This window comes from Barbatula barbatula (genome assembly GCF_947034865.1).
Source record: "Barbatula barbatula genome assembly, chromosome: 11".
NCBI lineage: Eukaryota > Metazoa > Chordata > Actinopteri > Cypriniformes > Nemacheilidae > Barbatula > Barbatula barbatula.
Window position 1 is genome coordinate 9,077,923 of NC_136774.1, and position 14,284 is coordinate 9,092,206.

General features: G+C 37.9%; 3 protein-coding genes across 9 annotated transcripts in view; 2 read left to right on the top strand and 1 right to left on the bottom strand.

The window, feature by feature from the left end:
- fhip2b (FHF complex subunit HOOK interacting protein 2B) lies at positions 1 to 9,601 on the top strand. Of its 5 annotated transcripts, none has more exons than XM_079468393.1 (18): positions 1 to 202; positions 837 to 915; positions 1,984 to 2,150; positions 2,238 to 2,342; positions 2,995 to 3,114; positions 3,211 to 3,396; positions 3,591 to 3,787; positions 3,862 to 3,979; positions 4,233 to 4,309; positions 4,960 to 5,152; positions 5,243 to 5,412; positions 5,494 to 5,634; positions 5,972 to 6,062; positions 6,368 to 6,508; positions 6,617 to 6,757; positions 6,970 to 7,070; positions 7,575 to 8,984; positions 9,292 to 9,601. In XM_079468393.1, exons 1-17 carry the CDS (start codon positions 152 to 154, stop codon positions 7,675 to 7,677), a joined length of 2,181 nt encoding a protein of 726 aa, XP_079324519.1. In that variant the 5' UTR covers positions 1 to 151; the 3' UTR covers positions 7,678 to 8,984; positions 9,292 to 9,601. The 5 variants fall into 5 exon arrangements, with proteins under 5 accessions (XP_079324519.1, XP_079324523.1, XP_079324520.1 ...); XM_079468394.1 differs by having other exon boundaries at positions 4 to 202; positions 840 to 915; XM_079468397.1 differs by lacking the exons at positions 7,575 to 8,984; positions 9,292 to 9,601 and having other exon boundaries at positions 6,658 to 6,757; positions 6,970 to 7,067.
- Positions 8,947 to 13,186, bottom strand: nudt18 (nudix (nucleoside diphosphate linked moiety X)-type motif 18). 2 transcript variants are annotated; one of them, XR_013787352.1, is made up of 5 exons: positions 12,711 to 13,186; positions 11,731 to 11,910; positions 11,336 to 11,549; positions 9,761 to 11,247; positions 8,947 to 9,684 (listed from the first exon to the last, which is right to left on the bottom strand). XR_013787352.1 is itself a non-coding variant. In XM_079468398.1 (4 exons), exons 2-4 carry the CDS (start codon positions 11,887 to 11,889, stop codon positions 10,622 to 10,624), a joined length of 999 nt encoding a protein of 332 aa, XP_079324524.1. In that variant the 5' UTR covers positions 11,890 to 11,910; positions 12,711 to 13,186; the 3' UTR covers positions 9,606 to 10,621. The 2 variants fall into 2 exon arrangements, 1 of the variants encoding a protein (XP_079324524.1); XM_079468398.1 differs by having other exon boundaries at positions 9,606 to 11,247.
- adam9a (ADAM metallopeptidase domain 9a) overlaps positions 12,777 to 14,284 on the top strand; it is a 27,231-nt gene continuing 25,723 nt past the window's right edge. The window contains exon 1 of one of the 2 annotated variants that reach the window (XM_079468392.1): positions 12,777 to 13,574. In XM_079468392.1, coding sequence (XP_079324518.1) covers positions 13,499 to 13,574 — 76 coding nt within the window. In that variant the 5' untranslated portion in view covers positions 12,777 to 13,498. The remainder of the gene's footprint in view (positions 13,575 to 14,284) is intronic. The other variant, XR_013787351.1, reaches the window with a different exon arrangement.

The window sequence follows — 14,284 nt, forward strand, 5'->3', positions numbered from 1 at the left end:
AGTGGGGGTCAGTGTAAGCACGCGCAACTAATGCAGGTGGAGCCAAGCAGCCCTGTGAGCATCGTTCACAAACTACACTAGCGCTATATAACGAAATAAAGATGTCCGAAACATTACATCTGACTTAAATGAGCTGTTCTGAGACCCAGCCATGGATATGCTTAATAAAGTGACGGCTTTTTTGCAGCAGGCTTTGGAAACTGTAAGTACTGACTTGAATATCGTAGCTGCTAGCATAGCATTGCTAACATAACAACTCTGGAGACCTGTTGCACGATCCTTTAAAACGTAATAAATGAAGCATTTAAGTTGATTTGATGCGTTGTTATAACTAAATGTCTAAATGCATAGATTGGCAATGGGTTGTCACGTAGTTTGAACTTCGTATGAAGAAGTTAGATGTTTGTCCTAAGTTTAGCTTGGGTGCTACAGTTTTCAAAGAGTATAATGGAAACTCACAGACTTGGTTTACTATATCCATGGAAGGGGTATTTGAGCAATTATGTATATCTATAATGAATTTAAGTGTCTGATACAGAGTTGTTTATGTGGAAGGTGCATATTCCTGCAGGTCTGGACATGTTTGAGAGTCCATAAAACCACCACAGAAAGTCTTGAGGGACATGCATTTACACCACATGCTCACACTGTTTTTACAAAAGCCTGTGGTATCATTGTATTGAAAGATTCATGTGACATACAATGTTCAGAAATACCATAGTGGATTTTAGTTAAATGTATGAATAAAATAAAACGTATTTAAATTAAGACTTTTTGGAAATCAAATGTACTTGCAGTGAATCACTGTACAGTTTTATTCTTCTCTGGTTTTATAGCAGGAGCCTTCGATTAACCTGCTGGACTCTTTTGTGGATCACTGGAAAGCAATAACCAACTATTACATTGAAACTACTGGTAAGACCGTTATTGCCATGTTAATACAACATTGGGATGTAACATTCGACGTGATTATAATAAAACATTTTGTTGTTTGAGATGTTAAATGTATCAATTAAGACTTTTAAAAACTTTTTTAAAAGGAATACTTCACCCCAAAAATACTCACCTTCTTCGAGTTGTTCCAAATCTGTACAAATGTCTTTGTTCTGATGAACGCAGAGAAAGATATTTGGAAGAATGCTTGTAACCAAACAGATTTTGCCCCAAACGACTCCAATAGAAATCTGAAACCTCCAAATACAATGGTTGTCAAAAGTGCCCCAGAATTGTTTACTGTTCTTCATTCTTCAAAATGTCTTCTTTTGTGTTCAGCAGAACAAAAAAATATAACAACTTAATTTTTCCTTCTATGGGAGTCAATGGGGGGCAAACTCTGTCTGGTTATAAGCATCTTTCTGTGTGTTCATCAGAACAAAGACATTTATACAGATTTGGAACAACTCGAAGGTGAGTAAATTATTTTCATTTTTTGGGTGAAGTATCCCTTTCAAAACAGTAAAAGAAAGTCTAGGTTGGTTTATATTAAAAATACTTTTTTAGTATACATTTTGAATTTAATTTTGAATTTGTTTCAAAATTGCAATTTAATTTAGTTATTTGACATATCATTTATTTTAATTTTACAAAGAAATGTTCAGCGTTCAAGAAATAATAAAAGGGAAGTTAATTTCTAATTTGTCTCAACTCATTATGTAAACCAAAACCTGTAAAAAAATCTTATTGTGAGTTCAGTATCGTGAATCGTTACGTCCAATCAAGAAGTGATTTGTTAAAGCTGTAATCTGTAAAAATACATAAAAACGCTTTGCTTTGTTACGCTTATAATAATGATTTCTGATTTTACCTGTCTGGTCAAATTTCATGAATAAAGTAACTTTTTTCAGTTTTTTGCTCCACACGAGATGACGATAGAGAGATAAAATGACATATTGCTGCTTTAAAATTAAATATCCATAGTGTTTAAATCTATGTTGATGTGTGGTTAAGTAATGAAAACTGTGTTCTTTATGCTTTTTTGAATAGATGAATCTCGTCCAGTGAAGAACACAGACATCCCATGGAGGCTGAAACAGATGCTGGACATCCTGGTGTACGAGGAGAAGCTGGAAGGGGAGGAGACGGGTTCTTGTATGGAATACCTGCTCCAGCATAAAATACTAGAGACACTTTGCACACTGGGTAAAGCACAGGTATGATGACACAAGACAGAGATTGAAGACATGTAGACTTTAGTGAAATAATGCAGTTACTCTCTTGATCTGTTCTCATGGGTGCAGTATCCTCCAGGTATGAGTCAGCAAGTGATGCTGTTCTTCTCTAAATTTCTGGGCCAGATCCAAAAACCACTGCTGCATTTAATCAATGTTTATCGACCTGTACAGGTAAGACATGATGTTTTTTTTCTTTGTAGGTATAATTTTGTGCATCGTAATTGTGTAGTAACTATTATTCATCACAAAAAGTTTGGATGTAGGGCTGCACGATTAACCGCAGTGTTCACTAAATATCGCATAACCTGTCGATTGTGACTACGATATCGCGACAAATTATGATTGTGTTTATGTGCAGCTTGACAGTAAAGCACAGCTCTTTGATCAGTAGCAAGTGCTGCCCCATCTGAAATCACCCGTCAAACATCATCATTATAAATATACTTATTATCATGGAGGTACCAGAGAAGACTTGAAAATCAGTGATAGACAGATAAGCATTTTCCAGAACTACGGGGGTTTCTGGAGTTTGCACATTTAACCGTACTTCACTGAAGAACTGCGCAAAAACAATGGTAGTAAATCGCCTAATCGTGTGCGGTTAGTTAACAATATATCTTGCAGCCCTTTTTGAATGTATTTTATTGAAAATCCAATTGTTTGTTTGGACTACTAAAGGAAAAGCGTGTGATTTGTCCATCTGTTCAAATCCAATAGCAAATTGGGATGGAGAAACTGTAATGATTAAAACCTCTTAAAAGTGTCGGCTTTGTGGTAAATAAGCCTATAAACAGCTGATATATATTTGTTTCCTAATCTCTAGAAACTCATCCATCTATGTGGACTCCCTGAATCGCAGACAGAAAAAGAAGAATCCCAGTTTTTATTTGTTCTTTGCACTCGAGTGAATAAAGACTCTTATGTTCTAAACTACATCCTTGAGGTACTTTTTCTGTGCGGTGTAGTTGTGTCGACAGTCATGTAAATGTTATGTTCTTATTAAAATGACAATGAACATACAACAAATCTCTACAAATAGGTTACCAAAGAGTCCCAGAAGCAAAGGTCTGGTTCTACCTCAGAAGAGTCAGTGAAGGAGAGGTGCAGTGGATCCTCTAGTCCAGCGGGGGAGCCCTCCTCCCCTTCTGCCCAGACTGATGCCCATCTCTCCAGCATACCTCAGACGGGCATTATACCAGTACTCATACACTTGGGAAAAAGTCAGGTGAGTGATCATAAAGTAATGGACGACAATGGTAAAATGGTTTGTTCAATGTTTGGAAATAATACAAGTTTGAAGATTCTTTTGTCTTATTATTGTATCTTAAATAATTGTAAATAATTGATAAGCATACAAAGACCATAGAAGGATTCTAGAATCACTTATCAGTGTTTTTAATAAGACTTTCTCTCCGTCAGAAAAGTCGCATTGCACTCAGAGCCATGGAGAGTTTGTTGCAGCTGGTCAGTTTGCCGAAGGAAGATACTGGAAAGATCCTTGCTGAAAGAACGCCAGTATGTCACTTACTCGCACAGAGATTGACTGAACTTTACTGCCTCGTACCATCAACGCTCGACCCTGCAGACATACACAGCTTGCCCGGTCTACAGTGGAGGTGTGTCTGTTTAATCTGAAGTGTCTGTTTTACCCTTAGCACCACTTTACTAATGCTCTGTTGTTTGTTTGCAGGACTCAGTTTACAGAGGACACTGCAGAGGAGAGTCAGTCGTTCCCTGGTAGCGAGCATGTTTACAGGTTCTTCTGCTTCCTCGACTTCTGCGATCAGATAGTGAAAAAAGCACCCAAGGTTTGACAGAGCTATCAGTTGTGTTTCTGTTTTATCTGTATAGCTGCATCTGATGAGTTGAGCAATATTTGAATCCTTAACATATCCTTACAGTTAGGATTGCCATAAAGAGTGTTAAGAGTAGGAGTTACCCATTAATAAAATTACCCTTTAAAAACATTTTAACAATCAGGCTTTATGACCGTTAGATATGGACAAAATGTATTTTAGCTGTGCTTCTGGATTTTTGTCTATTTATACGCTTTTCCGGTAGGTACTTGCTAATAAAGTAGCCAAAGCAATTCACCACCAGTGGCTTAAAGGAGTCATTGAGCCTCAACTTCTTCAGATGTGAGTATGACACACAGACGACATTTCACTACTAGGGGTGTGACAATATACTACTATAGATTATAACATAAAAAATAATTAAAATATAAGATGATGTAAATGATAATCAACACCATTTATTCATTTATTCAAATCTATGTATAATAAATATGTGTAATATGTATAATAGATATTTATCATTGTTGTGAGTTCTTTGTGGCACAATAATCCTGTATTGAAAATCTGATATTTTGTGACAGCCTTTTATCGTTTTATTTTCATTGATTTTGTTCTTAGTCCTGAATTTGGGTCCATTTCTGACTATTAAACTATTATTTAATTATTACCTCAATATCGACTATTATTACCTCAATAAACTCCTACTTTGTTCTTATTAGGTCTTTTACAGTTTCCCGGGTCCATCAGATGCCATAGGCAAACCTAAAAAAATGCTGGTACACACTGATGGTTTGCTATAAAACACAATCCAAACCTTTATATCATTATCAAAATCCCAGATGTCCAGATAGCTTGTCCAGATGTCCAAAACACTTTATTAAAATATTGATTTCGGAGATTCCGTGCGACTGTAGTGTACACCGTGATGTTACTCACCAACTGATGAATCTTATAAAGCTGATGAGGTTTTCTGTTGGTCTCTGATTGTTCAGGTCAGAGGTTGGGATTCTAGTACACACTGCACTGCTGTCCTGTTCTTTACGTCACACACATTCTCCCGTCCTCCTGGAGGAGCTCGTTCAGTTTCTTTTGGGCAGCGACACACACTGTGAACAGCGAGATCAATCAACGTCACACAACCTCCGTTATTGTCTTATTGAACACTGCAATCATATTTCAGATGAGGTAACCGCACAGGATTATCAAATCAAATGTGCTTTGTTTTGAAACAGTGTATGTACAGTATGTGTTTTGTGTTATTTTGCCCTGTTTTAGATCAGCATCACAACGTTGCGTGTGTTCGAGGAGCTTCTAAAGAAACCCAACAGGCATATCTTGACCAATCTGGTGCTGAGGAATCTTGAGATGCGCTGCTATAGGCTGCCAGGATCAGGGTGCGGGGACGAAAGACAAGGAGCTGAAGCAGATGTCTTGGAAGAGACTGAGTAAGTGGAGAGTGTCTTCAAATTGGTGTCTGAGCTTTGACTAAACTTAGATTTCGCACTTTAAAGTAACTTCTCTTTTAGCGAGCTGGAGGAAGATCCCTTCTTCACAGACATGTATGAAGACAGTGGATTCAGTGGTCAAGAGCCTCTCCTCTCTCTGCCCAGTGTTAGAGAAAAACATAATCCCAGTACACACATACAAGCCGCTGATGTCGTCAACAGGTATCACTACAGAATAATTACTCAGAATGCACTTACAGCCTGTCTACACCGCACACGAGAACCCATTATAAACAGAAATGTTCTCCCCATTGGATGCAGCGTGATACTACGTGATAATTTCTGTCTTTTGTCGCGACGCTTCTGTGCGGTGTAGACAGGTTGTCAGGATTTGCTGTTCGTAATAAGAGATATTTGCCCGTCCCGAATCAGTTATTAGTCCATATATCAATGATGTGTATTAGAAATTTATGTATTATTAATTTTTATTATTATATATTGCATTATTATTGTATTATAAAAAAACTTGATTATTTCTATTTTGTTTTCAATTTTATAGCTTCTTGTGTTTAGTGCCTCAAGAGGCAAAAACGTCCCATCTCGTCCAAGAAGCGGGATATGACACGTATGTTCACGATGCACACAAGTTGGTAAGTTAATATGCTAAATATAGAACGTTATATTGTTAGATTTTTTATGTTAGGGATAATGTACAGGCAGCCGGTTGTTATCGCAGAAATAAGCCCCGGCAGTGTGATCAGAAGGGCTTGTTTAGCGAACAGCCGAATCTGGCCAATCAGAATCAAGCATTCCAACGAGCCATGTAATAAATTCACATAGCATACAGTAACATGGGTTAAAGACATTAATGAGCAAACGCCGTCACCATACATTTTTTGTTACCTCAAATTTGCTTTACAAATAATCTGACATTGAAACTATCCTCTGTGTCTAGATGAAAGAGTGTTCTGGTCCGTCACTCGAGTGGAACTGGCCGGATTCTGCCAAAGCAACTGAAAGCGCTCCAAATACAGATTTCTATGAAGGACAATTCCTTAAAATGCTGTTCGACAGGATTGCTCGCATACTAGAGCAGGTAAAACAGTACTGTTAGATCCTCTACTTTCTACCTAAAAAAACAAACATACTGTCAAAAGTTATCACAATTTATCATAGTATGTCTGTGTTCGTATACCTCTGCCAGCCATATGAGCTGAATCTGCAGGTGACGTCAGTTTTGTCCAGGTTGGCCGTGTTTCCTCATCCTCACTTGCATGAGTACTTACTGGACCCCTACATCAGCCTAAGTCCTGGAGCACGGTCTCTCTTCTCTACTCTGGTCAGGGTAAGTAGCAGTCATACTCAAAGCTGCCAGTGAGTGAACTGTAGAGATTGGTTGACTGATAGTTGGTTTACTGACAGCTGTTTAACGATAACCAAAAGCTACTATTGGTTCAGATTGTTGTTTTTATCCTGTATGAACAGCAGGATTTATGTCCTGTAACAACAAAAAATATGTGCATGGAAGCGGTTTAATGCCAGTGCTTTGTGTGGTAGGTGATAGGTGAGCTGATGCAGAGGATCCAACACATCCCCAATGTGACAGAGAGACTGATGATCACCAGAAGACAACTGATGGGACAGGAGGAGGAGACTATGTGAGACCTTCACTATACATACTCACAATACTAAAAGCTGCAGTATAGTTTGCTTAAAAATATAATAGAAGTCAGTTACTGAGCAAGTACATAAAAAACAGTGTTGAAAACTGCCCTGATTCACAATGATAAGCTTATAATAATGATTTGTTATTTGGGAAAATGTCAGTCATTTCTCATCACACGAGAAGGACACAAATTTACTTGCAATTTTGTGTTTAAAACTGCAACTGCAAAAATGACAAATTGCAGCTTTAAAGAGAGAGAGTTCACTTAAAAAAAGATAGTTCAGGCATTCTAAACTTGCATTGAAACGGGATCTAACACTTGAAGATGTGCTTGACATTTAGTTTGGTTGAGAAGATTAAAATGTTGTTTGTCATAGAGTTTTAAGATTCTTTCGCAGACTATGAACAACTGTGATCTGTTTAAACTTTAGATTTTTGCATTTTGTTAACCTTATTGACTGACACTTAATGTGTATTGGTGTGTTTTGTTTGTCAGGATGGATCATGCGACACTGTTAAAGGGTGTTATAGTGCTTGAGGAGTTCTGTAAGGAACTGGCTGCAATAGCATTTGTCAAACTTCCTATGGAACAACAATGAAACCACAGGCCAGAAACCAACGTATTTAAAGAATCAGCACCCGAAGAGCATTTTCTGTATAACTGTCACCGTTTACGGAAAAATAGATTTGGACACAGTGTAGATCTGTGGCAAGTGATGTGTTTAGACTAATGGTACCATATATACAGTGCAGGTTGCTTTCGCGAGCAGAAACTGTAAAGCTGCTCATTCTCCAAACTTGCAAAGGTCAGACAGCTTCCTATTTCATTGCACTTTAAGTGGAATGGATAGGAATAAACAGTCTTTTGCACAATATTTAGGGCTGTTACTCAATTTCTATACACAACTAGTCAATCAACCGAGGATTTGGGGAAATTTTATTAGAGGTTTTGAGCTCACTTCAAGCTGTCTATAATGGCATGTTCAGTTGATCTCTAATCAGAACTACACGATTGGATTTTAAGCCATTGCACATTCACTTTTATCTTTTTTAGTGCTATATTGACTGGACTTGTTAATTATGGTTTGTAATTATCTATACATTATTTATCTTTATAATTTGGTCAGCAATTTTTTTAAAGCATTTTAGTGTGCAATATGTGTGGTTGTCTAGTTGATTCATCATCAGCCTTTTTTCTCAATATAACTTGAGGTGATATGTGACAGTTTTGTGAGATTTTATCAGAATTCTTCACGGCATGACTGTACGCAATAATTGCTCTGTACTGTCACAGCAATAAACTCCTAAAAAAGTTTGTTCAGATTTAATTGCATCAAAGGTCTCTGTTGAAAAGCTGTGAAGAAAAACCCCAACAGACACATTAATCTGATAGAATCTCCTCGTTCCCAAATACACAATTTGGACAAGTATTGGGACACCCCCTTCTAATAAACATGTTTATCTATTCCAGTATTTCCAATTAAAAATACTTTTTAATAAACATGTTTAGTTATCATTGATGCAATACCAGACTAAAGAATTGTGTTTCCATCCTTGTTGCCACAGTTTTGGAAGTCTTTTTCTGTTCTTAAATGACTGTACCCGTATACAAGTCAAAAAAGAGTTGAAACAAACCCCATCATGTGTTTTCCCAGGAAATCTCCCATTGTGCTTCACATGTGTTTATACTTAACTGCTGGATGTTTATTGAAGGTTTGCACTCCTTATCCAGTGTTGTCATGCAGTGTGATGGTTTTTGGAGACTGCAGGAAGTTTATCATCATCACTGCAGTCATTATCACTGTTTTAAGGATTAATATTGTTGGAAAAGATGCTTTGACTGGTGACGGCATGGACATTGTATGTTTGTCAATGTACTTGTATTTATGTTCATTCATTACAGATTGTACAGCAAATTATATCTGGTGTCTGAATAATGTTTGGTTTGATTGTATATGACAGACATACTCGCTGTTTATTTTTACAAAAATAGTGGTTTGGTAAACTTTTTAGTTTAAAAGCAAAATTGACCTTCAAGGAAAGACAGTCATGAGCATTAATAAAAATCATGCTTTCAAGCAAGCAGTTACTACCTTTTAGGAAATCGCAGCCTTTGGTCGGTTTATGTTTTTATTTTTCTAAAAAAAGTCTTCACCAGGTGTTGTAGAGAGAATTTACATATACAATCAAACCAAAAAATATTCAGACACCAGATATAATTTTTGACATGGGTACAGGACACACTGTAGTTCATTTAGGATAACAAAATAAACAGTGACATATGCAAAAATTATTCATACAGTGGACTACCATTAAAATGGAAAAACTGATTCGGAGACTTTGACCTGACCATGTTTTGCTATGATTTAACAGCAGACAGCTATTCAACCTAATCCATTACATACCTTTCTATTAATGGTATCTGACATTATCAAGATGAATTTGTTCTGACAGTTTCACTCTGAAGTCTTGTCATATTTTATTATCGTTTTCTAAGCTAAAGTCAATAAACTGTGATGATGTGAGATGTTGAAGGTGACACATAATGTTTGGTTGCTATGTATGTTTGGAGACTAACAAAATGTGTGGGTTCAACAATAAGTTGCCTGGTTGCCTTAACTTAAAAATATTAGTTAACTTGAATTTCTCCTTGAGTTGACTTAATATTTTTTTAAGTTGAACTAACAAAAAACAAATATTTTTATGGTTATATGCCATTAAAAGTAATATGTGTTTAGCTAAATCTATATTATTCCCTTTAAATTTATCCAAATTAAAAATATTTTAGAATGACCTCAGCCTCATGCCATCCTTCAGCTGAACATATGTTACATAAAACCACCTGTTGTTACATAAAACAATATCCTGGCTCTTTATAGCTTTATAATGCCAGTGTATGGAGCACATCTTGTGCCCAAAAAGCAAATCCAATGGATTTACCCCTTAACATGCACTGGTCCCATGGGTAAGGTGTTTTTTTTTAGCATTTCTGCATTTTTATTACCTTTGTTTTACATTAATATTGAATCAACAGTAGGGCAAGTAAATGAGAAAATATATATATTCATGAACTGTTCCCTAAATTATTATGAATACCAGCATCCTACAAACTGTTCTTATTATATTCTACATATAATTGGCTGTGGTAAAGTGCCATTGAGAGACTATTTTGTGAGTGCAGTTCAAGTCAAAGAGTAAAGCTGCATTCAAATTACAAGCGACGATGCGGCATGATCCCATTCAGTTGGTGACTTCCGGCGACACCAGCAGTCGCAACCATTGGCGACTGGATGGTGCGTGTCCAGCTATGAGACAAGGTTGAGAAATCTTCAACTTCATGCAAATGTAGAGCGACTTTCGGATGCGACATCCAATAGGAAGATGGTACAGCTGATGTGATCCCTCCCCAGCTCTTGTAGGGATGTAAAGGTGGAGGAAAGACCGGTCCTTGCTGTTAGCAATTTACCACTAGCGACCTGAACAAAATCGCAGTGACAAAATCGCTTATAATCTGAACACAGTTTAACAGGTTCAGCATCATAATCATAGACTGTGTACAGGCAGAATGGACCCTTCTTTAATCCTCTGAAGCATCTTCGCCCTCATGCGCTGATTGGTTATCTCGTGCCATCTGTAACGGTCACCGTCCAACGGCGGTGGGCCGCCCATATCCGGCCCTGCCTCTGAATATTCCAAAAACACGAGCGTGTTGAAGCAAATGCCGTCTGTTTTCCCGAGAACACGCCCATTGTGCTGCAATCCCAGAATTCCACACATGGTAATGTTTAGCCTGCTGTATGATGAAGACATGCACTCCTTAACAAATCTCAGTACTGCCCATGTGACAGTGCACCTTTCATTTGATATTTTAATAGGAAGATGAAGATGTGAACTGGCATCTTCCCCTGAACTGTTGCACAGCAACAGCCACAAGCGGTCCTCCTCACCACGGCTAGTGACAAATGTGAGAAGCAGTCTTTGGCAAATAACTTGACATGGTATGTCAACGGGGCTTAATGCAGGGAACCAGGGATTCTGCTGATATTTTAATCCAGCGGCGATGAGGGACAGTATATCACGTCCTCGCAGAGTAAGCGGAGACTCGCCATCCCACCATTGAGCTTGCAGCGACTCGTCATCCGCCTCTGCCGTCGTCTTCAGAGAGCCCCCTGGTTGAGGGAAGACAGTATGACATCCATGAAGTTCATGTTCTATGTGTAATAATAACCAAGTTGCAAATCGATCATTTCATCTGACCTGTAACTACAGCAAGAAAGATGAGGCGAACCCACTGTGGCCCTTGTTCTTGAACCAGCAGCAATGTGATTGGCTGACAGTCTATTCCAGCCTCTTCTTTGACCTCTCTCTGTAGCGCCTCTACAATGCTTTCACCACTCTCCATACGACCAGCAGGGAGGTACCATCTGCCATAACACTCTGTCTTTGCCTCCTGCACCATTAACACCTCCTCCTGTGAAACAAAAACACACTGTGAGTGTGTCTATTACAGCTAGAGGTGAATGAAGAAAATAATGAACAAAGACGATGAACATGCTTTGCACAGTTGTAGGGTTATTGTACCGAATATGTGTAGGAAACCCATTACGTAGTGTTCAAGAAACATTATAATCACGTTGGCGTTGCATATTTACCTTTGAGTTGAATATAACTGCGGCAACAATGTAACACACATCTTTCCTCAACGTCACCGGCTGCACTTGCTCTCTGGCCGAATCAAACTCTCTCACTTCCAGACCCTCACCCTTTAAAATCTTCTCCACATTCTCCTCCAAGATGTCCAGAGAGTCCATCACTGGATTGCTTTATTATCACTGTTAACATAATAGATATAATGTTCAAATAATGATTATATCTGAACGTTTAGCTGAAAAGCTGGTGATGGTGATCATAACCATAACTTTAACCCAATATGTTACTTGGCATTATACCAACCTGGTTAACAGTATAATTACAATTTAAAGGTTTCAGCTAAATTCACTATAATATATTAGTTCTCTGGTCAACAGGATGACGGTTTGTTAAACATCTGAATTGTTTACGCAGGCAGACTGATGTTTTACATCAATTTATAAGAAGATTAGAACATAACAAACTATACAATAAAAGAAACATAGAATAAGAAAATAAAATGAGGGCATTATACGGATTCATAAAAAATAGAAAGTTTGTTAACTAAAAAGTGAACATGTTAAATGCTGTTTTATCTCTCGCAAAAAATACTACAAAAATACTAAACAATTAAAAGGCAATAAGAAATGCAGTTGTGTACATAAAATATACGTAAAACAAGCATTTGGCTTCCCTTTAAGAAAATCCAAAAATAACAGTCTTAATCTAAATAAATTAAACTAAAATAGTATTTGAGATAAACAAACTCGCATCTTTCCAAAGCTGCCAAGTAAGTTAGACGACCAAAACAAATCAAATTTATTGTCACAATCAGATCCAAATGTTTTCTTTAAAAAATGTTTTTAATGTTTTACCAGTGAAACATATATTGCCACAATGAGGACTGACAGGTCAAGTAAATACAGCTGTTTCTATTTGTTCATAAACAATATATCTGAAAAACTATAACTGGTCAACGAAGGCATAATAAATGTATACGAACCTAACAGCAGAGTCGTCGTGAAATAGGAAAAACACTCAAAGCGTCGCCTGTTCGAACTCTCGCGGTAACGCGCGACATTTCGTAAGGGACGCATGTAAAACTACACTACGTTCCGTCCTTGACACTTCTGAGCTTCCTTCTTCCAACGTGATAGCGAGGCGGACCGTCTACTTTTGTAATAACCAAACAGCGGTGTGGCTTCATATTAGAAACATCTTCATTCTCGTCACAACGAGAGTCAGTTTGCTTTATTTTACACCATCTCTTCCTAACCCGTTTTTAGACTACCCCTAATTCACGTCGCCACAACAACAGCGGTGTGTGCGAGAGCGTGCTACTTTGTACGTTACGTTTCGCAATAAAGAGCAATCTGACTAATGAATACGGGCTTATTAATGGGATGCTTTCTATTGCAATGCCGGTCTGTGACAAAGGGTTATACGTGTGGTCAGTGACGCGTGCTCGGCTTCGCCCTCTACAGTCCGGGTTCTTTGGAGATGCGAGTCCGAGCGAATCTCTTAATCCAAAGGTCTCGAACTGAGAAGTAAAACAGCGCCATTTCCTCGGCATTACACACACGTCCGCCCGGCGAGAGTGTCACGAGCTCTACAACAAACTTTCTGGACAAAGAAGCAAAGTATCAAAATGAGCAGGTAGCTGTGAGTGTATCTGCTTCTCTCCTCGGGAACGTTATGTGGAGAGGACTCGCTGCCATTGCTTGGAAGACAACGCCTGGATAAGGAAGAGAGCGCAACATTCGCTTTTTCGGAGATACATAAGGGACAAACATGTTGTATGCGGTTTGTCCTCGTTTACTTCAAAGCGCCTGTGTGTTGTTGCTGCTGCTATATGACTGCAGTGGAGGTGAGAATGATCGCCATTACGGGTCATATATTACCCAACCGTATATATATATATATATATGCTTTTCTATTAACTTTACGTCTTGTGCCATATAAGCCATATAAGGACTGAATCACACGATGGTCACATTAACATAAGAGTTGTGCATGCGCACAAAGACAAGGATTTCATAAGAATTGACGTCTTTGCTTCTCTGGAGTTTCACTTTGTGAGAGTTTTTACATTTAAAGCTCCTGCATTGATGTTTTACATTTATGTCGCATGTATCCTGGTTTCGGACTCCTTGTGTTGGTTTTAATGGTCTAAGCAGGTTTATGACGTTGTATTTGGGCTCGTTCAGAATATATGGTCAGTATGAAGTCATGTTTGCCTTGAGTGAGTCATTTTTGCCATTCTACAAGACCATTGAAGTGAATTTTCACGAGGTTATTTAATGCAAGTGGAGAAGATGCATTCATTTTTATACGATTATGAGTCAAAATTATAGACATGAAAAGCATTAAAGATTATGTGGTGAGATGTAACTGTTTTAAGCTATGTTGGGTACACTCTGTGAAACAGCTGTGGGTAATTTATAAACAAACTCCGTCTTGTAACTTTTACAGGATTCGAATTAAGAAAGAAAAAAACGCCATTTTTTTAGAGGTCAGAGCAGGTTGAAACAGCATATAGGGTCACATCTGTACATCGCAAAACATGTGTACATTTGT

Coding starts and splice junctions, on each gene's coding strand:
- fhip2b (XM_079468393.1), top strand. CDS start 152: ATGGATATGCTTAATAAAGTGACGGCTTTTTTGCAGCAGGCTTTGGAA. Junction 2,343..2,994: donor ATGTTTATCGACCTGTACAG/GTAAGACATGAT, acceptor CCTAATCTCTAG/AAACTCATCCATCTATGTGG. Junction 3,115..3,210: donor TTCTAAACTACATCCTTGAG/GTACTTTTTCTG, acceptor CTCTACAAATAG/GTTACCAAAGAGTCCCAGAA.
- nudt18 (XM_079468398.1), bottom strand. CDS start 11,889: ATGGACTCTCTGGACATCTTGGAGGAGAATGTGGAGAAGATTTTAAAG. Junction 11,550..11,730: donor CAGTTATATTCAACTCAAAG/GTAAATATGCAA, acceptor TTTGTTTCACAG/GAGGAGGTGTTAATGGTGCA. Junction 11,248..11,335: donor CTTTCTTGCTGTAGTTACAG/GTCAGATGAAAT, acceptor TCCCTCAACCAG/GGGGCTCTCTGAAGACGACG.